At 57.4% G+C, this 20,405-nt stretch overlaps 2 protein-coding genes across 2 annotated transcripts; both read right to left on the bottom strand.

Moving 5' to 3' along the window:
- Positions 1-249: 249 nt before the first annotated feature.
- CYTH2 (cytohesin 2) lies at positions 250-8,097 on the bottom strand. The gene is made up of 12 exons (XM_059381443.1): positions 7,884-8,097; positions 6,910-7,057; positions 6,755-6,821; positions 5,673-5,791; positions 4,548-4,628; positions 3,915-4,027; positions 3,681-3,829; positions 3,120-3,231; positions 1,217-1,293; positions 866-937; positions 613-767; positions 250-532 (listed from the first exon to the last, which is right to left on the bottom strand). Exons 1-12 carry the CDS (start codon positions 7,900-7,902, stop codon positions 445-447), a joined length of 1,200 nt encoding a protein of 399 aa, XP_059237426.1. The 5' UTR covers positions 7,903-8,097; the 3' UTR covers positions 250-444.
- Positions 8,098-10,329: 2,232 nt separating this feature from the next.
- Positions 10,330-20,385, bottom strand: KCNJ14 (potassium inwardly rectifying channel subfamily J member 14). The gene is made up of 3 exons (XM_059381530.1): positions 19,859-20,385; positions 13,882-14,638; positions 10,330-12,205 (listed from the first exon to the last, which is right to left on the bottom strand). Exons 2-3 carry the CDS (start codon positions 14,584-14,586, stop codon positions 11,609-11,611), a joined length of 1,302 nt encoding a protein of 433 aa, XP_059237513.1. The 5' UTR covers positions 14,587-14,638; positions 19,859-20,385; the 3' UTR covers positions 10,330-11,608.
- Positions 20,386-20,405: the final 20 nt, after the last annotated feature.

Raw genomic sequence — 20,405 nt, forward strand, 5'->3', positions numbered from 1 at the left:
CCGTGACACCTCCCCTTCATTCCAGCCTTTATTCCTGCAGGCTTGGGGGGTGGGGGTGGGGGCAAAGGGGCGGACATTGGAGGCCCCTACTGGGCTGCAGCATCCCCAGCATCCATCCCTCACAGGCCCGGACAACCCCCAATAGAGACCAGTGCTCCCGGCCCCGCTGGTGCACAGGCAGCCCCGCGGGCTACAAGGCTGAGTGAGGCCCTCCGCCCTGTCAACCCCGAGAAAGGAGGGGTCCCAGGCCACAAGTGGTTAAATAATTAATAAGATTACCAATGGTGTGTTAATTACAAACAACGAGAGAGGAGCTAGAGGTGGTGAATTTTCCAAACAGAGAACCAGGATTGGAGAACCAGGATCCGCAGCCCCGGGGCCCAGGGGTCCGGCCACCCGGGTGGGGCAGCTCCGTAATAAATAACGGGGTTGGGGGGCAGGGGGTCAGGGCTGCTCCTGCTTCTTCTTGACGGAAATCCGCTTCTTCCTTGCTGCCAGCATCTCATAGAAGGGGTCCACGCTCACGGCGGCCCTGCAGAAGGGAGGTTCGCAGGCTGAGGGCCAAGCAGCCAGACCCCGCCCACTGCCCAAGGACCTGGAGCCCTGGCTCACTGGATGGACTTGATCCACTCCTCCTTCTCCTCCTGGGTTGGGGCCGAGATCCGGTAAACCATGTGGTTCCCCTCAACCACCCGGCCGTCCGCCTCAGTTTTACAGGCTTTGATGAGCTGCCCCTTGTTGTTGGGGATGTAAAGCTCAAAGCAGTTCTGGGGAGACACGAGAGCAGAAGAACAGTGGGTAAGAGTGGCCCCAGGACCAGAGGCCGCCCCCACCGCAGCAGGCTGGGGTACAGAGAGGGCCTTACCGGTTTTCGGGGGTCATCTACTTCTCGGATGCTCAGGTTCTCCAGGGGGATAATTCCACGGGGTTCCTTGTCCTGAAGGAAAAAGTAGCACAGGACTCAGACTCCCCAGCCCTCGCCCAGCCCCAACTCTGGAACCCCAGCAATGTCTGTGGTTTGAGCCACCAACTCGTGGTACTTTGTCCCAGTAGCCCTAGTGCACTGATACAGCCCTCCTCCCTCAGACCCAGAAGTCCAGACCCTCAACGCCCTCCTCCCAGCTCCCTCAGATCTGGGAGTCTAGACCCTCAATGCCCTCCTCCCTCAGACCCGGGAGTCCCTGCCCCCAGCCCCTCCACCAGGCCCTGCCCTCACCGTGGTGTACTCAAAATAGTAGAGGCAGTTGTCTGTGAGGATGAACCAGCGGCGCTTCCACGTCTTCACCCGGCCCCCTGAAAGGGAAGGGGTGGGAGGGGGCCTGGGCTCAACAGGGGGACAGGGCCTCTGGGAGGGCAGGGAGGGCGCCGAGAGGCAGAGTGAGCGCAGGGAAGGCGGGGCTGGCGGGGCTAAGAACAAAGCAATGCGTGGGAAGACAGACAAGCAGGGACAGGCTGGTTTTGGGGCCCCAGGATCTCGCCCACCCCACTTCCTAACCCTGTCAGTCAGCCCGGGAGAGCCCCCTCCCCCGATGTCAGGTCAGGGAGCAAGGATGGGCAGCGTACCTACCTCCTGGGGCAGACAGCGAGAAAGCAGGCAGGACCAGGCGAGAAGGGAAGGCAGAAGAATGGGGTGCCCCCAGAAGCCGCAGGCCACAGAAACGGGGGGGTGGGCAAGGGCCAGAAAGCACAGGGGGTGGGACAGAAACAGAGACAGAGATGGAAACAGCAGAGAGGAACACGCAGAGATGGAGGGAGAGAGGGAGGGAGGGAGGGAGGGGGGAAGAGAGGGAAGAAAACCAGTTACATCGACATGACCCTCTCCCTTCCAGGGAGGCCGAAGATCAGTGCCTGGCTCCAGCCTGTCCCCTCGGGGTAGGTCCTCAGCCAGGAAGGCCCCCCAATGCCACAGTAAAGAGGTCTTCCCCCCACTCAAGTTATCACAAAGGGAGGGGACAAACCCTGCCTGCACTCCCAGCTGCTTGACCCAAGGTGGCTGGGCCACCTCTTGCCCTCTCTGGACTCCAACCCACAGACCCACTTGTGCCCACACCTTCCTGCTTCAAGATGACCTGCTTTGGGGCTCCTTGACCGTGACGGCAACAACGGCCACCATTAAGCATCCTTGTGAACATGGCCGCAACCACCACCCACCACCACCACCACTGGTCCCCCTCAGCCTCTGGAGGAGGAGATGCCTCTCTCCCTGTCCCTGACCCTGACGCTGTCCACAAAGAACAGAAAGCTATACTCAGGGTCGGAGATCTGGTGCCGAGGCCACCCCAGCTCTGTGGCTGCTGCTGGACAGCGACTGAGCCTCAATGTCCCCACTCGAGAAAATGGGAAGCATCCCTACAGACGGAAAGGTCTGCAGAGAACTAGTTCCTGGGGCCTGCTTGCTGCTTCCCTGCCTTCTCCCTGGGCACCGGAAGCCTTGGCCCCCGGGACAGCGCCGTGGCCCTGGAGCAGCTGTCCGCTGCTTTGGGGCTCAGAAGCTGCGGCTAGCACTCCCAGGGCGCCTACCATTACCACGCAGGGCTCCAGGCCAGTGGCTCTCAACTTCGGCTGCCCTGGAAGGCGGCTGGGGAGCTTTCAGCATGACTGACAGCCCATCCCGCCCTAGAAATCCCAGCTCCAGGAGGCTAAGGCTTGGCCGTCGGGGTTTTAAAAGCTCCCCAGGGAAATGTCCCGTGAACCCAAGGGTGAGAACCCCTCCAATCCTCAGATAACCCCCACAGAAGGGGCACTTGCCTGACCCCTGCTGACTTATCTAGAATCTGCTGGATCCCTGTGTTTCTGGGGGAATCGGCTCCACCCCCACCCCATTCCACCCCCGCGGGGACTCTGTGTTCATAAGCACAGAGCCTGGCAATTATTCAGTGCTCCCTAACGCCTACCCTGTACCCACAAATATTTAGGGGGCCCTCCTCTATGCCTGAGCTCGGGCCCGGCACACCGACCTCATCTTGTTTTTGGCCCCGTTTTGCAGATGTGGCAACTGGAGGTTCAGAGAGGTCAAATCGTTTGCCTAAGATCACACAGCAGGTGCGCATGGCAACGAGAACCTGGGACTCCTCACTTTCCCCTGCAGAGGCTGCCAGCGGGGTCAGGAGGGGACGTACCCAGCTTAAGGAGCCAGCCCTCCCGATCCGGGTTGAAGAAGGTGTGGGTCAGGTCATTCCCGTCATCCTCAGGAATCTTGAAGGGCTCGTTTCGGATGCTGTCGTAGAGGTTCTGAGGGGCGAGGATGCAGTCAGCATTTCCAGGCCCAAGGGACCCTCCCGGGGTGACCTGGTCATGGTTGGGGGGGGCCCCAACAGCCAGGGAGGCAATAAGACCAATGGGACCAGGGGAGGAGTGGTCCGGGGAGGAGGCAGAAGGATGGAGGGAGCCCCAGGAGAGGAAGAAGAGATAGAGTAGCAGTGGCCAGCAGAGTTCTCAAGATAGACAGACAGATGGAGAATCAGACACACTTAGACCCCGAGGGCCAGAGAGAAACGGGAAAGAGAAACAAGAGAGATGAAGACTGAGGGAGGCCCAGAAGAGAGAGAAAAGAAATAGGACACATTGGCACGACTGCACTGGCCGGCTTGGGCACCGGGAGACCCACGGGGAGGGCCTGCGGCAGGGAGGGGGACAGCACTGGGTAGGGGGGCTGTGGGGAGGGGAAAAGGGGGCCTGACCCTGAGCAGCTCCTCGGGCAGGTCCCCACCCTCGTTGATGCCCCGGTTCATGGCCACGAAGCGCTCCAGGCCCGGCTTGTCCCGGACGTTGGGATTGTGAAGACTGGTGTTCAGCATGATCACGGCGAAGGACAGCACATAGCATGTGTCTGCAGCAGACAGTCAGGTGGTGAGGACACAGGCAGGCGGGGCCCTGGCCCCTCCTTCCCAAAGCCCCCGAGGCCGGGCCCCCACCTGTGGACTGGAAGACCCCAGGGTTGCACAGGCAGTATCGCTGGGCAAAGGCTTCCATCATCCGGTCAATCTTCTGGGCCTCTCCGGGGAGGCGGAAGCTCCAGAGAAACTGCCTGCATTAGAGAGGAGCCAGGTATAGGTGCCATGTCTGGCAGAAGGCCCTCGCTGCTCTCTGCCCCCATGTCAGGAAGCAGCCAGTAACAGCCTTATGGCCTCAGCAGCTATCTCAGGTATGGCTCCACACTGACCCATGAGCACTGGCCGAGGGACTTTTGGTGGATTTATACAGGAAAAAAAAACAACAACAAAAAATCCCAAAACCCCTCTTTCTGCTAGGTTTGCTAAACAAGTCTGCAGGGACTTCTGTTGCCACGTGACAGGTGAGTCTACAGAGAGCAATGCCAATACAGTGGCAAGGACAACCCAAAGCTAGAGAAAATGGACCTTCTGACACCACTTGAGCACCTAGATATAGCTATGCCTGAAGGAGGCCCTACCACGGACTTCTGTGTTACGTGAGACAATCAATCCCTTAATCTTTGTTTCTGTTTTTACTCTGAGTGGGTTCATCAGTTGTAAAGAGCGAGCCCTGATAGGTACATTCCTGCCCTCCCAACCCCATCCCTCTCTCACCTGAGGGCCTGCACCAGATTGAGGTCAGTAAACTCGTGCAGGTCCACAAAGGCATGGAGCACTGCCAGGTTCAGTTCTTCCCTGGGAGGGCAGAAAGACATAGAGTCATGCACAGGAAAGAGTCTGGGGAGGCTGGAGCAGGAGCGGACAGGAAGCAAACACTGGGGCGGAGTGTCTGCCTCTGGGGCGGGTGGAAATTTGAGCCTGGCCCCATCACAGGCCTGGCACCAGGACAGGAACACTCAGAACACGCTCTTGGGAGGACCATCTGCTACACAATCACCACCGGTCTAGCGAACCTTCGTGGTCGAGAGGAGCACAGCGAACACATGCTCCACCCACTATCATCTCTCTGATGGCCCTTCTGCAGATGTCCAGAGATGGTCCCCGTGCACCCCAGCTGTCCACAGAACAGTCCCCACCACACCAGCTGTCCCCGGATGGCCCCTGGACATCTACAGAGGGCTACCCACCTCCCCCCGATGTCCAGACAGTCCCCACACAGACTAGATGCTCCTGAAACACTCCCCATGCACCCCAGGTGTCCACAGAGGGTCCCCCAGACATCTCCAGGTGCCATACAATCCCCATGATCCCCAGACAACCAGCGAGCCCTAATACAAGCCAGATGTCCAGAAGGTTCCACACATTCCAGATGTCCACACAATCCCTACGCTACCCAGACATCCCGCTGGTCCCAAGCACCTCAGATGTTCAGATCACCCCTGATGTCCATAGACAATCCTCATGCCCCAGACGTCCATGGGTCCCCGTGTCCCTAAGGACCCCCATACTCCCTAGCTGTCTATGTGGTTACCACGCTTAGAAGCTGTCTACAGGATTCTCACCACCCCCCAATGCTCACAGCTGTTCTCCGCTGTCCCAGACCTAAATGGATGGGCCTCAACTTTCCAGGGGTCCGCAGGAGATTCCCATGCCCCCCAGATGGTCACAGGCAGCCCCAGGTTCCCCTCGATGATCCCAGGCTCCCACCAACCCCTTCAGAGGTCCGCTCTGTCACAATCCAGTCAGAGGGCTGATCCACCCGGGCCTCTCCTTGGGAGAAGTGGGCGGGAAGGGCAGGAGCAGGGCGCAAGGGACTGTGGGAACTGGGCGGGGTCTCACCTCTCCCCCAGGTAGTCCCCGATGGCTGTCTTGTTCAGGCCCTCGCCCTTGTACAGGAAGCGGGCAATCTCCTCGGGTGTGTTCTGCAGAAGTTCATTCTCCACCAAGAACTGGATCCCCTGGTGGATGGGGGCCGGGTCTCAGCCCCGACAGCCAGAAAGCTCCCCGGACCGCAGCCTCCCCAGGGACCTCAGCATCCACACCCACTCCCGCTCTCAACAGTACTTGGCCAGGTTCTGTCTTCAGGCTTCACCCAGGTACTTAAGCACCACCCCTCCCGCCTCAGAGCCTTTGCACTTAACTGCGCCCTCTGCCTCTGCCTGCTGAGTCCCGCACCAGGAGCAGGGTCCAGCAAGGAACGGGAGCCCAGGGAGTTTGTTGAATGTCTGATAAACTACAGCTGCCCGTCGAGGCCTGTGAGTGCCAAGCCGCAGGCTGGATAGGGCCTTCTGGGGCTCGGTCTGTGCCATGAAAGCTATATCGACTCTGGAGTGCGGTATCCATGTCTAGGGGCTCGCTGAGGCCAAGGAAAGGTCGAGCCCCAGGCCCACTCTGGGGCTCCAGAGCTGCTCAGCACAGGGGCAAACCTGAGACAGCGTCAGAGAGCAGGAACGACCGGATAAACAAACATCGCTCTCCACCTGGTGAACACAGACTTGACCTTCAAACTGGACCTGACTGTCCTCTCCCTCCAGGAAGCCCTCCCTCACTTTCCGAGGCTCCCCCGGGAGGGTCCACAGCCTGGCTTCTCTCTGAAGTGGCCCTAGTCAACCCTGCCTTGCGCATGTCACCATTCATGTTCCCTCTCAGTGTTGAAGCTCCTCATGAGACTCTAGGTGGCCCCATAAGAGGGTCCAGAAATAGGAAGAGAGCCTCCCCCGCAGAGGACACAGACCACACGGGCAAAGGTCAGGAGGCTGGAACGCCTGGTGAGTGGTCAGAGACCAAATGGACAGCCAGTATCTGAATCCGGGGATTAGGACCCCATCTGTCCACCTTAAGCATGCTTCTGGAATCTAAAGTTGCCCGAGCCCCCTGCCTGGATGTCTGCCTGACAGATCCCAGCTCTGTGGCCCAAGCACCTTCTTGGGATCCATGTTGAACTTCTTCCTGCCCATCGCCATCTTCCGGTTCCGCTGCAAGGTCTTACTGCAGGAGAGAGCAGGGGAGGGAGGCTCAATGCCGAGGCAGCCCTGGCCTGGCCCCATAACCCCCAAGTTCCCCACGCAGCCCTCACCTGCCCTCATTGGCCTCCAGACCCTCCACCTCGCTCATGGCTTCACTGAGCTCCTCCCGCAGACGCTGGATCTCCACCAGCAGCTCCTGCTTCCGCCGCCGGATGTTCTCCAGCTCCATCCGCTCCTCCGGAGTCAGGTCTGGGGGCTCTGAGGGTAGGGTCAGGGGTTGGAGGTCAGTTCTGGGGACTGGGAGCCAGGATTCTTGCAATCTGGGGGAGGACAGGGCTGGGGCGGGCAGGACTAGGTTGGAGGGGAGGGCCTCCACTGTCTGCTGGAAGAAGAGGCTGGGGGGTGGCGTGGGTCTAGATTCCTCAGCCCAGAGCAGGAAGGGCTGTGGATCTAGACTCTAAGTTCTGGGGGAGGAGAGGGAGCTAGGGGTCAGGACTCTTAAGTCTGAGGGACAAGGGGGCTGGGAGCCCGAGCTGCTGGGTCCATTACTTGGAAGGGGGCTGGGGCCTTGGTTTTCGGCCTCCATTCTTGGCGAGGTAACTGGGAGCTTGGGTGTCCGGACTCCTGGGTCCATGAAAAGTAACTACGGCTGGCAAAGCCTGACAGCTTGGAAGAGTTGGGGCAGGGGGCGGGGCATCGAAGGCCCCCGCCCACGCCTTAGCGGGATCGCTGCGGCCCCCAAGATTCCTCCCCACCCAAGCGCCCCAGAAGCCCCCCTCGCGGCTCCCAGCAGGCACTGGGCTCGCCCAGCCTTTCCAGCGGGAATGGTTCCGCCCCGGCCTCGCCTCCGTCGCTCCATCCCGCCCCCTCCCGCCGCCACCGGAAACAGGCTCGGCCCAAACAATGGCCTGGAACGCCCTGCTCTCGGGCCCCGCCGGAAGCCCGTCTCGCGCCCCACAAAAGCTAGTCGACGACGGGGCCGAAGGGCTCCGCGCGCCGCGCGCCGGGAGGGATGTTCGCGGCGGAACGTTCGGGTCGAAACGCTCCATCCCCTCCCAGCCGGCCCCGCCCCTCCCTGACCTACCATAGACACCGTCCTCCATGGCGGCTAGGAAGGCCCGCGGGGAGTCCGGGGCGGTCCCGCCGGTCGGGCCTGGATCCGCGTTGGCCCGCGGGCTCGGATGAGCCCGCTCAAACGCCCCGGGAGCCACCGCCGCCTCCTCAGCGCCAGTCCTCAGCGCTGAAAAGACTCTCCCTTCGCCTCCCAACCGCCCCGCCAATAGGGACCGCCCCTCGTTTTGACACTGTCCAATCCACGGAGGGCCCTCTCGTCTGCTCCGCCCCCGACCCCGAAGTATCGTCCTCCAGGGCCAATAGGCACACAAGGAGCAGACGTAGCCCTGTCCGGCTGGAGGTAGACGGTCTGTGGGGCCAATCGGAGTGCGACGAGGGAGCCGGGCCCCGCCTCCGAAACAATAGAAGGCATTTGGCTGGTGTGCCCGCCAATGAGAAGGCTCGGAAAGGAGTTGCATGGAGGTGGGACTATGCGCGAGCAGAGAGGATTGCGCCTGCTCCAGGGCACTGGGAGGCTGCTAGTCCAGTCCAGCCCCGCCTCTAGTCATAGGTTGCTGGGGAGCGGTACTTTGTGAGTCTCGTTGCCAGGGGGCGGCGCCACAACTGTCGGCTGTTTCCGGGAGCGACACCTCCTCGGCTGGCCAAGCAGGCTTTTGACCGCAGCGGTTGCCAGGCAACTGGGAGCGGCTTTGGCCGGTCTTTTGGCCTCTGTCCTCCCGGTACTGGCCCCTCTGATCTCCAGATCCTTTCCTTAACCCTTCTCAGGACTTTCCCATCCACTTCAGCCTCTTGACAGTTAGGGAGTGGTGAAACAAAAGACTTATTCTTCTCACGCTATTGGGTGTCTGTCAAGGAGAATGGGACATTAGGGGAAGGCCAAATACAGCGAAGGCTCCGCCTCCCTGGCGCCTTCTGCCTCTCAGGGTCCTCCGCTCTCCCTCAAACTACCCCCCGCCCCATTTCGCCCCCCCCCCCCCCCCGCATAACAACTCCCTTTACTCAACGTCCTTCCACCTCTCTGGTTCCTTCCTCACTCTCAAAGTCCTTTCCTTCCTCTGTGACTCCCCTCACTTCAGGTACCCCCTCTTCTAAAACTCTTCCCTCCCCTCAGAGTCCCCCCATATAGGATGCCCTTCTCTCCCCTCCCCGTTCCCCAACCCCAGCCTCTGATTTCCATTCCTTGCAGAAAAAGCAGTTGCAGGCAGCTGGCCAGGATAGCGTACCTGGGCATCCCTGTCCTGGGGGGTTCCCTAACTGGGTTTCAGGTGGTGTCTGGGCCTTGTCCTCATTTGCTGTCCCTGGGCTAGGCAGGTGGGGCACAGATTCAGGGCCAGGACCTGGTTAAGCTGACAGATTAGACACGGAGCCTCTTAATCTCTCCCTGACCTTTATGAGTGGCCCAGGCCTTGTCCTCCCCAGTGGAAAGCTAGGCTGTGCCAGCTTTGCCCCACTCTCTTTCCTTCCAAACAGAATGCTTTTCCTGTCCCTTCACCCCCAATTTAACATCCTTCTCCGTGCCTGTGTTTCCAGTACCCCCGTCCCTACCCAGACACCTGCTCTGGGAGAACGGCTAGCTAATTAATCCCATCCGGTTATTAAGGGGGGATTTTGAAGGATAAAGGGAGGTGGAGAAGCCAGATCCGGGGACCTGGGCTGCTGCAGCCTTCGGGCAAGCTAATGGGCAATGACAGTGCCTACCCGCAGTTCTGGGACACGGGTGGGAATGTGTCCTCCTCCCTGGCACTGGCTCCTTCTGCATTTGGCTCCCAGCCTGCTGGGCACTTAATTAGATAGGGGTACGGTGTGGGCTGGAGGACAGGTGTGATGAGCCATCCGCAGAAGGACACTCAGACACACCAACAGAGGCCCCAGTGATTTAATCTGGGGCACAATTCTCCCCTGAACACATACTTTCTCCTGGCATTCAGACCTACCTTCTCCTTTCCCTGCCCCCTAACCTGGACTGGGGCCCTTAGCCACAGCCCACACTACCCCTTGCCTGCTGTGTTGTTCACACATCCAAGTTCAGAGCTGGCCTTCAAGAGCATCTCCTGTCCTGGTTACCCCTGGAAGGCCATGCCTTCCAGCACCAGGGAAAGCTGGGAAATGTATAGGACCCTCACGCCTGCCTCCAGCTGTCCCCTTCAATGAAGTGAGGAATCATCCTGGTGGAAGGGACTTTGGAGAACTTCAAGTTTGAGTGCTCCATTTTTACAGATAGGGAGATTGAGGCAAGAAAGAGGGGAATGATTAGCCCAAAACCACACAGCAAGTTGTTGCAGAGTCGGGATTTAGAGCAAAGCTTCCTGGATCCTCATAAGGGACTCCATTTCAATTAGCTCATACTCAGTTTCTAACCCTTTTGTACGAACCACAGGAAAATATAGATAGATATCTGTATTTATATTATATATATAATACACATATGTGTAACATCTTTAAGAAATAGACACACATTGCTAGGTGTAGGATTCCAGAGCATCATTGACCCATCAGCCTTGGGCCTCTCTTTCCCTTGCCCAACGACCAGCCCTGTTATCCACAGGGTCTTGTGTGGGCCCTCCCTTTCTGGGTCAGCCCAGAAATGCTGCCAATCAAGTCCCGAGTCCCCCTCCCAGAACTGCCAAGTTCTAGGTGCTGCTTAGACCTTCCCGGTTTTAATAATGGACAGCCCTGGATCCCTGGAGCCTTGATTCCTTTTGGCATTACAGAACCACAAAGAATCATCGAGATTCTCAACTCCACTGGGCAAACTGGAACCGGCCAATCTCAGCCATCTAGCATCACCTCTCCTTCCTTGACTCTGTGATCAATCTAGAGCCACAGAATCCTGATTCCTTTGGACATTCTAGAATGGCACTTTTTTTTAAAAAACCACTGTGGGTCATAAAGAAGCACTGATTATCCCCTGGACCCATGGACCCAAACCCCTTGGTTTGATGTTCTACGGCTAGTGGCCTGGAGTTATCTAATATCAAGAACTCCCAAGCTGTCGCTGTTGCGCTTCCAGACCCACAGACACTGTTTGTGCATTCTAGAAACATGACTCTTTAGCTTCCTCAGTAGCTCAACATTCTAATCAACGTGTTCTAGAACCACCAGTGCTTGCCTCTGTGGCCAATCCAGATTCACAGAATCTTAACTCTTGGGCCTTCTGAAACCACAAGTTCTTTTCTTGACCTGCCTTCAACAATCTTTGTCATTGGTTATTAAAGATCATCTTGAATTCTTGGGGAATTCCATAACCTTCCCTCCTTACGTGGTCTAGGAAATAAAATGATTTGCTACTTGGTTAGCTGAGGCAAGAAGCAACAGTCCCTTGAATCTTAGGTCAGTCCAGACCTACACACTCTTAATCTCGTTGCTGTACCTGGAGGCAGTATATACCACTGATTCCTGACCCTGCTCAATAACCCAACCCAGCCACGTAGAAGAATCTAGAACCACAAGTCCTTGCCTCTTGGGTGGTCTGGAATTCTGGATCCTGAAGCTCTGGAGAGACTCAGGAATCAGGCTGATAAAGGGGTCTCAGGAAGGAGCATGGACTGCAGAGAGATTAAGATCCAGTATGTCTGTGGTGGGTCCACTGCGCATGGCAGAACTTCACCAGCTAATAATTTACCCAGCAGGCTTGTTGGTCTTGGGAAACACCTGCTCCCATCCCAGGAGAGGGCCTGAACTCTCCATCTTGCTATTTCTGGGAAGGGGGTACAAATAGGGGGACACCAGCTGGCATCACGGGGGTAGGGTCAGTGCGGGGGTTGGTGTTAGTACTTGGGGGCTGGCAGTCCCATCTTCTGCCTCCACCCCATCCCCCTCCTTTGCCTCCTCTTCCTCCTCTTCCTCCTGGCAGCAGCTCAGCGCAAGTTCATTCTCATAACAAAACGCAGCCAGAGAGCCGGGGAAACTGGACTTGGGGCTGTGGGAGGCCCGTTCGGCCTGTTCATCCAACTCCTTGGCGCTGCAGACCGGTGTCCCTGGGACCTCGTAAGTGCGGTGGAAGTGGCGATAGTCAACCTCATACTGGGAGCCGCGCTGGAAGAGGACTGGCTCAAAACGATGGCCCCAGAGCAGCTCACCAGGGAGGTAGGAGGAGCGACACTGTGTGGTCATGGCTGTGGCCTCAACCATGCCCTCGAGAATGACCACCAGCTCAAAGTCAGCCCGGGCCAGCTCGGCACGTCCTAGTTCATAGAGAGGACTGGCAGAGTCAATCTCGTGCACAATGGTGATGGGAGACACGAGGAAGATTCGATCGGTGCCGCCGTCAAAGCCCACGTCCACGTCCTGGTGATCCAGTGGTATGTACTCGCCCTCTGGGGTCACACGGGGCTGCAGCAAGAGGGGAGGGTCCAAAGACAGCCCACAGGGAGCACAGAGATGAATGGAGACAGACATGATGAGAGAATGGAATGGAGATGCCAAGGATGGGGGAGCAGAAAGAGGCAGGGGTGGTGGGGTGAGAACACGGACCCAGAGAGAGGGGAATGGAGGCCCAGAGAGAGGATGATGGAGGCCCAGAGAAAGTGGGGGGACAGAACCAGAGGTAAAGAGTGAGGGACAGAGACTCAGAGGGTTTGGGGATAGAGATGCAAGAGGAGCAGAATGATTGGCACAGAGTAGCAGAAATCAGCAAGGCAGAGACAAGTTAAAGAGAGAGCAGAAGGGAAGAGTCATGTGCAAGCAGCAATTGGAGGAGGAGGAGAGGGATAGAAAAATGGTTTTCAATATATGGCCACAGAGGGATAAATAAGCATGACAACCTAGGTCCCACACTCCATATTCTACCACAGCCTCAGGCTAGCCCCTGGGGCGCTACCCAGGGGCTAGCCTGGGGGCAACCCAACTACAAGACTCTCTGTCCCACTGTGTGTGTGTGTGTGTGTGTGTGTGTGTGTGGATGGCGGGGTGGGGACAATGCAGTCCCCAGGCCAGATATGGGTAGTTTTTCACCTACAACCCCCCACTGGTTCCACAGGCAAGCTCCCAAGCCGTGTCAGCGCCCCACAGACTCCCGGAAGAGAGAGTATCTCTCCTATTCATGAATCTTAGTCATGAATCCAGAAGGAGCCCCCAGATGCTGCTGGGAGTTGTAGCTCCCACCACCATCCTGTCCTCCCTTTCACCAAACTCCAACCTCACCCCAGGGTTCTTAAGTGTCTCTACCTGGGCAAGGACAACTACTGCCCCAGGCTTTGGGCGGTTTCATCACAATTCTAGAGAAACACTAAGGCGCCTTCTTCGGGGTACCAGAGGGAGCTGCTACCCCAGGCGCCAATGGGGGTCAGTTGTTTTGACTGTCTTAGCAATACCGTACAATTCAAGGGTGTTTTTCAGCCCTGTACTCCCCTGAGCAGGAGGCTGGTAAGGCCGGCTGGGCCACTGAGAACTGCCTTCCACAGCTCTTCTGCAGGTGTGACCTGCACCCCATCCTTGGGCTTACATCTCCCACAATCCCATGGGCCTAGCCTCAAGTCATAGACCCCTGTAGGTACTGCTCTGTGGGCTATGTGTGTAAACCCGAGCTGTGGTTTACAGCCACCCACAAAACGACATAATTGGCTCAGACCGTCCCTTCCTAACGGGTACCCTGCCCACAGAGGCTTCTGGGAATTGTAGTTCAGAGCCTTTACAGGCCAGGTGTGGCCTCCACAGGTCTCGATATCCCACAACCCCATTGGGGGCCCATCCTCAAGCCACACGAAGATCTTTAGGTCTCAAGATCTGTTTCAAGCCAAGGTCTCCGGTTAGCACTGGTCACAGATCTCTCTCTTGGGTTTCCACCTCCTATAACTGATCCAGGAAGGAGCCTTGGGCCACAATGGAGACGAGAGGTTTCCTGCCCGCGTGACTGCTGGGAATTGTAGTCCACGCGCCAGCCAGGCCAGCCGCACACCACCCCTCCAACCTCACTCTCAGGCCTACATCTCCCACCATTCTACCCCCCTCCCCCCGCGGCGGGCCTCTTCCAGCCCCAGGGCGGGCCCTTCCACCCCTACGGCTCCCACCTGCAGCAGCTGGGCCCGCACGTGCGCCTCAACCAGGTGGCTGCGACGGAGGTTACCGACGCGCCACATGAGGCAGAGGCGGCGGTCGCGCAGCGCCACGACAGCGTTCTCGCTGAACACGAGCGTCTCGTTGCGCTTCTTGGGCTTGGCCATCTTGGCCATGACGGCGCCCACGACGAAGGCGTCGAGCACGCAGCCGGCGATGCACTGCAGCACCACCGCGGCCACGGCGGCCGGGCACTCCTCGGTGACGCTGCGCACGCCGTAGCCGATGGACGTCTGCGTCTCCAACGCGAAGAGGAAGGCGGCCAGGAAGCTGGCCACCTGCGAGAAGCAGGGCGCCGCCGGCGGCGGGGCGGCCAGGTCGCCGTGCAGCGAGGCTATGAGCCAGAAGGCCAGGCCGAAGAGCAGCCAGGAGGCGAGGAAGGAGCAGGAGAAGAGCAGGCACATCCAGCGCCAGCGCACGTCCACGCACGTGGTGAACAGGTCGCTCAGGTAGCGCGCGCCCTGGCCGCCCAGGTTCACGAAGCGCACGTTGCAGTGCCCGTCCTTCTTGACGAAGCGCCCGCGGCGCCGCCCCGCCGGCGACGGCGCCCACCCGTTGCGGCACAGCCCCGGCCCGGCCTCTTCTTCCTCATCGCCGGCGCGGCCCTCCCTGGGCTCCCGGACGCCGCTAAGGCGGCGCAGGGCCCTGGCCAGGCCCATTGGGCGGGGGCACCCCCTCCACTTGTCCTAGTGGGGGGCGGGCGCCCCGAACCTGTGGAAACGAGAAGCGGGCAGCCACGTCAGGGGGGCGCCGGGAAGGGTGGGCTCCTCGGCCAGGCGTGCTCCCTGGGCCGTGGTGGCCTCATCTGGCAAATGGGTGGCTCATTACTCACCCTGAAAGGCGGAACAGTTCAGCATCGAGGACAATGATAGGGGATGCTTGCAACAATAGGGGAACAGCAGCAACAAAGTCATAGCTGTGACAATATGATAGCAAGCACCACAGTAATGAGAGCAGACATCCGTACTGCGCCAGACACTGTTGGGAGCCCCTGACATGAATTTACATAGTTGAGTCTGACACCCATCTTATAGATGAGAAAACAGGTACAAAACGTTTAACTTGCCCAAGGTTGGAGCTGAGTAAACAAGGATTTGAGTGTCACCAATCCAGAGTCCACAGAGTGGTGACTGTTTCTCAACATGGAATCCGCATTGGAGAGAGGGGCCGGGGCTCTCCATCACCTATGGCTCAAAGACGGGTTCAGGAAGCAGAAGCAGCAAAAGGAAAAATGGTGGATGAATTTGAACTTGATCAAAATTAAGAATTTTTAAAAAAATGATTTTATTTATTTGAGGGAGAATGAGTAAGAAAGCATGAGAGAGGAGAAGGTCAGAGGGAGAAGCAGACTCCCCAAGGAGCTGGGAGCCCGAGGCGGGACGAGATCCTGGAAGTCCTGGATCATGACCTGAGCCGAAGGCAGTCTCTCAACCAACTGAGCCATCCAGGTGTCCCCCAAATTAAGAACTTTAAAAAAAAAACGATTTTATTTATTTAACAGAGAGCTCATAAGTAGAGGGGCAGGCAGAGAGAGGGGGGGAAGCAGGCTCCCCGTCAAGCAGAGAGCTTGATGCAGGGCTCAATCCCAGGACCCTGAGACCAGGACCTGAGCCAAAGGCAGAGGCTTAACCCCCTGAGCTACCCAGGTGCCCCCAAATTAAGAACTTCTGAGGGGTCCATGGCTGGCTCAGTCCCTCCAGCCTGGGGTTGTCAGTTCAAGCCCCACAGTGGGTATAGAGATGGTTTAAAAATAAAATCTTTAAAAGAAAAATAAAAGCTCTTTTGCTTCAAAGGACACTATCAAGAAAGTGAAAAGATGGACACCTGGGTGGCTCAGTGGGTTAAGCCTCTGCCTTCAGCTCAGGTCATGATCCCAGGATCCTAGGATCGAGCCCCACATTGGGCTCTCTGCTCAGCAGGGTGCCTGCTTCCCCCTTTCTCTCTGCCTGCACTCTGCCTACTTCTGATTTCTCTCTCTGTCAAATAAATAAATAAAAAATCTTGAAAAAAAAAAAGTGAAAAGACAACCCACCAATGGGAGAAAACAATTGCAAATTATATATGTAAGAAGCTTTCATCTAAAATATCTAAACAGGGGCACCTGGATGGCTCAGTCAGTTACGAACCTGCCTTCAGCTCAGGTCATGATCTCAGGGTCCTGGGATCAAGTCCCACCTCCGGCTCCCTGCTCAGTGCAGAGTCTGCTTCTCTGTCTCCCTCTGCCCCCCACTGGTGCTTGCTCTCTCTCAAAGTTTTAAAAATCTTAGAAAATATATTTAAACACCCCTTACAACTCAATAGTAAAAAGACACCACAACTTAAAACTAAGCAAAGGAGGGGCACCTGGGTGGCTCAGTCAGTCAAGCGTCCAACTGTTGGTCTCAGCTCAGGTTGTGATCTCAAGTCCTGAGTTTGAGCCCTGTGTTAGGCTCCATGCTCGGTGCGGAGTCTGCTTAAGACTCCCTCTCCCTCTGTCCCTCCCTCCTGTGCTCTCTGTGTCTCTCTCTCTCAAACCAACCAATCAATCAATCTCTGAAAAAAAAATAGGCAAAGGACCTGAAAAGACATTTGTCTAAGAAGGATTTACAGGTAGCCAATAAGATAAGCACATAAAGCATCTAAAGGGATGCTCCACGTGGTCAGCCATCAGGGGAACGCAAATCAAAAGCACAATGAAACTTGGGAAGAGGAGTTGGGCGTCCGCTCAGGACAAAACAAACATCCGCACAGACCGCTTGTTCACAGATCTTCCTGACAGTGTTATTTGAGATCGCCAGCAGATGGACACAACCTGAGGAGCCATCAGTTGATGAATGAATAGCGAAACATGATCTATGCACACAGTGATATACTACCCAGCTAGGAAATGTGCTGACACACCACAACATGGATGAACCTTGAAAGCGTCATGCTAAGGAAGCCGAATACAGAAGACCACATGTTGGGAAACCTGGGTAACTCAAGTGGGTGAAGCATTTGATTCTTGGTTTTGGCTCAGGTCTGATCTCAGGGTCATGAGAGTAAGCCCTGTGTCAGGCTCTGCATTGAGTGTAACGTCTGTTAAGACCCTCCCACCACATAGTGTATACTTTCATTTATATGTCCAGATGGGCAAGTCTGTACATTGAGCTCCCCTGGGGCTGGGGAGATAGGGCTGGGGTGGGGGAGTGATAGCCAGAGGACATGCTGGGGTGATGAAAATGTTCGAAAACTGTGGTGCAACTCCATGAAAATACTAAAAAACACTGAATTGTACACTGAATTGTATTTTATCTGAATTGTATTTTATCTGAATTTTTATTGTATTTTATTGTATTTTATCTGAATTATATGTATTTCTTCAAATTTTAAATTATCTCTACACTCAACTGCGGGGCTCAAACTCATGACCTTGAGACCAAGAGCTGCACACTCCACTGAGCCAGGAGCCCCCTTTTCGAACTTGTATTTCAATGAACTGTCACAAAAATTCCAAACAAAAACCCAAAAAAGAGCCAACCCAAGCTCTGTCCTGCATCTCAGGTCTTGGGCAAATCTTTCTAAGCAGTTTTTTCAACTATAAAATGGGGCAAAATCAGACTTCTTCAAGGTCAGGGTCTCCCAGTCATCTGGATCAAAGGCCCCGGTCCTGGCTCAGTGGATGACGCACCGTATGCCCCGGGACCACTGGCTTCCTTTCCTGGAGTCTGGTCTCTAGAAAGAATCTGCGCTTTTGAATCCGAGCTCTGATGCTTCCTGACCGTGGGACTGGTGGCAAGTCACATCCCTGCCTGAGCCCTGGCTCCCTCCTCTGGGAATTTGAATCACCACTGCTCACAGGGTAGAGAAGGAAGGGAAACTGTGGGACCGGGACCCAGGGACTTCGTCACCCTGCACCCTAGCAGCTGTGGAGGTGGCTAGGTTAGATTTGGGGCAGTCCCACCAGTATTTACCAAGTGCCTATGTATGTGTGGCCCCTGGGTCACACTCTGGGACCCCCATGAGCTCCTAGGCAGGGCCTGGAGTGCTCAAACTGAGAGAGCTGTTAGTCAATGTCAAGTCCGGCACCAGTGGGTTCCGCACTGCCCTCCCCCGCCAACAACGGAGAGCTGCACCTGCTGTCCATAACCACCTGGATGGCTCTGGCTGTTGACTCTGAGGATGCAAAGTGGCAGCTGAGGTCAGAGTGGACAGGGCCTGGCTGTACTGAGCATCAACCACGTACCCCCACCTTGACTCTTTTCTCACCTTCAACAACCCTGGGAGATGGGAGAGCATTCTTCCCGAGAGGGGTTAAGTGAAGCTGATGCTGGAGGGGCCGGGTTTGAATCCAGCCTCTGAGCTCCGTGTTTGCAGCCCTCTCCCGCCCAGAAGCCGCCACTACACGTTGGTCCCATCAGCAACCACTGACACAGTAGGGGAGTTGCGTGCCAGGCTGGGTCCTCCCCTACCTGCTCACCGGTCTCTAACCACAACCTTGGATGTGGCGGTGGGTGGGCTTTGTTTTTCACAGTAAAGCAAACTGAGGCCCTGAGGTCCCTTCTTTTTCTCAGGCTCCCATCCAGGTTTCTCAGCTGCCAAAGCCTGAGCGACAACCCACGGACAACCTAATCGGAGCACTCCTGCTCCCTGAGCACCTACCGTGTCCCTGACCTTGCATGAGCTCAGGGATGCCTGCAGCCCACCCACTGGACTCTGCCAGACCCCACCACTCACCTCACCTCAACTGTCCAGGACACCAGGAGGTCAAGATCACCACCCCACTTCACAGGTCGGGAGTGGGCTCCACGACCTGGCCAGACCCATGCAGTGCCGAGGGTGGGGTGCCGGTTTGGGTCCTGAGCCTTTCCAATGCAGGACTCTGCCTCATAAATTCCCCCCTCAGCCCTGTGAGGCAGAAGTGGCTGTGGCCATTTCACAAAGTCGATGGGGGCCTTCACCTCCAGGGGGCCAGTCTGCATCCCACATGGCCCAGCTCACACAGGGTGGATGGGACAGAGGTTCAAGCCTGCCCTCTCCTCCCCCCACACTGCCCCGTGAAGGCAGGACAGGAGGGGAAAGGATCCAGAGCCTCAAGTCCTCCCCCATCCTCCCCCTGACCTGCCAGAGCAGCTTAATGTTTCCATATAAAGGAGACATGGGGCTTAAGGTGTGTCAACTTGGTGTCAAAGTCACTGTCTAATCTGAGGCCAAGAAGCTCCGCCCCCAGGCCCCAACTCCCCCCACCCCCAAAAAAGGAGTACTTTCACACTTCGGGAGACCCCGGGTGTTGCCCTCCCCCCACTTTTCCCCCACCCACCAACAGAGTCTGAGCAGCAGGTTGGAGGGCAGAGACTGCCAGAGTGGGGGCTGGGGTGTGAGGAACCAGAGGCTCAGAGGGGACAGGAAAGGTGCTGAGAGGGAGCCTAAAAGAGGGAAAAACCCTCTAAAGGGTATGGGTTGTAGAGGGAGGGGGACAGAAGCTGAGGGAGGGGGACAGAGACTGGGTGGTGGTAGGGTGTAGAGAAACCTGGGGAGGTATCAGAGACCTAGAGAGAGAGATCGGAGCCACAGCTGGAGGGGACAGAGACATGGCGGGAGAGGGCAGGAGAGACAGGCCGACTAGGAGCAATTGGGAAGGGAAGATGATGTGTCAGGAAACGGGAAGCCGGAGGGCTGGAGCTGTGGACAGAGATGGGCGGGAGAGGCTCGTGATGACAGGCATGAGGGGGCAGAAGCCAGATGGAGACGGGGTCAGAGCTGGTCACCCAACCAGGGGAAGAGGTTGTTCTGGGTCTGGAATTGGTGAGGCAGGACCTCCCCGGGGGAATAGCGAGGAGAGGGATGTAGGGCAGAGGGGTCCAGGCAAGGAAGGTGCAAGGAGGAACGTGGACTGGGGGGTGGGGGGGTGGGATGCTTTCAGCCCAGGACCCTCCCACTCCCCGGCCAGGGTCCCTGTATGGAGACACATACCTGGTGGGGCAGCCCACCCCCATGCCCTTCTCTAGGGCTGTGGGGAGGCCTCTGTGAGTGCCAAGGGGCGGCGATGTGTCCTGGGGCCTTGTGCTGGGCGCCCGACCTCTGTGTCCACAGGCGGATCAGAGGCCCAGCCGAGGGAGGGGGCAGGGGGTGGGGCCAGCTCAGAGCCGCAGAGGGGGAGCCCGGGAGGACGGCCAGGCAGGGCGGCTGGGCCGTAGCCCAAGCAGGCTGGAGGAGATGCGGTGGCAGACACGGGGGGGGGGGGGGGGGGGGAGGCACGGGGATGTGGGGACACAGATGAGGGAACAAAGAGAAAGGGGACAGCAGTGGAACGACAGAGGGATGTGGGGGGGGGGACTCCCTGGTTCCAAAATGAAGCCTTCGAAAGTTGGGGGGACACAGGTGAGCCACCCTTCCAGAGACCCAGACTGTTCCACATGGAATAAAATCTATGGCAGGTGGATGTCAACAGCACCCGATGGGGCCAAGGGACCACATGATGCGGGGCTTCCCAGGGGCCTCTCCAGACACACAGGCCTCT

The sequence above is a fragment of the Mustela nigripes genome, chromosome 17, assembly GCF_022355385.1.
Source record: "Mustela nigripes isolate SB6536 chromosome 17, MUSNIG.SB6536, whole genome shotgun sequence".
NCBI lineage: Eukaryota > Metazoa > Chordata > Mammalia > Carnivora > Mustelidae > Mustela > Mustela nigripes.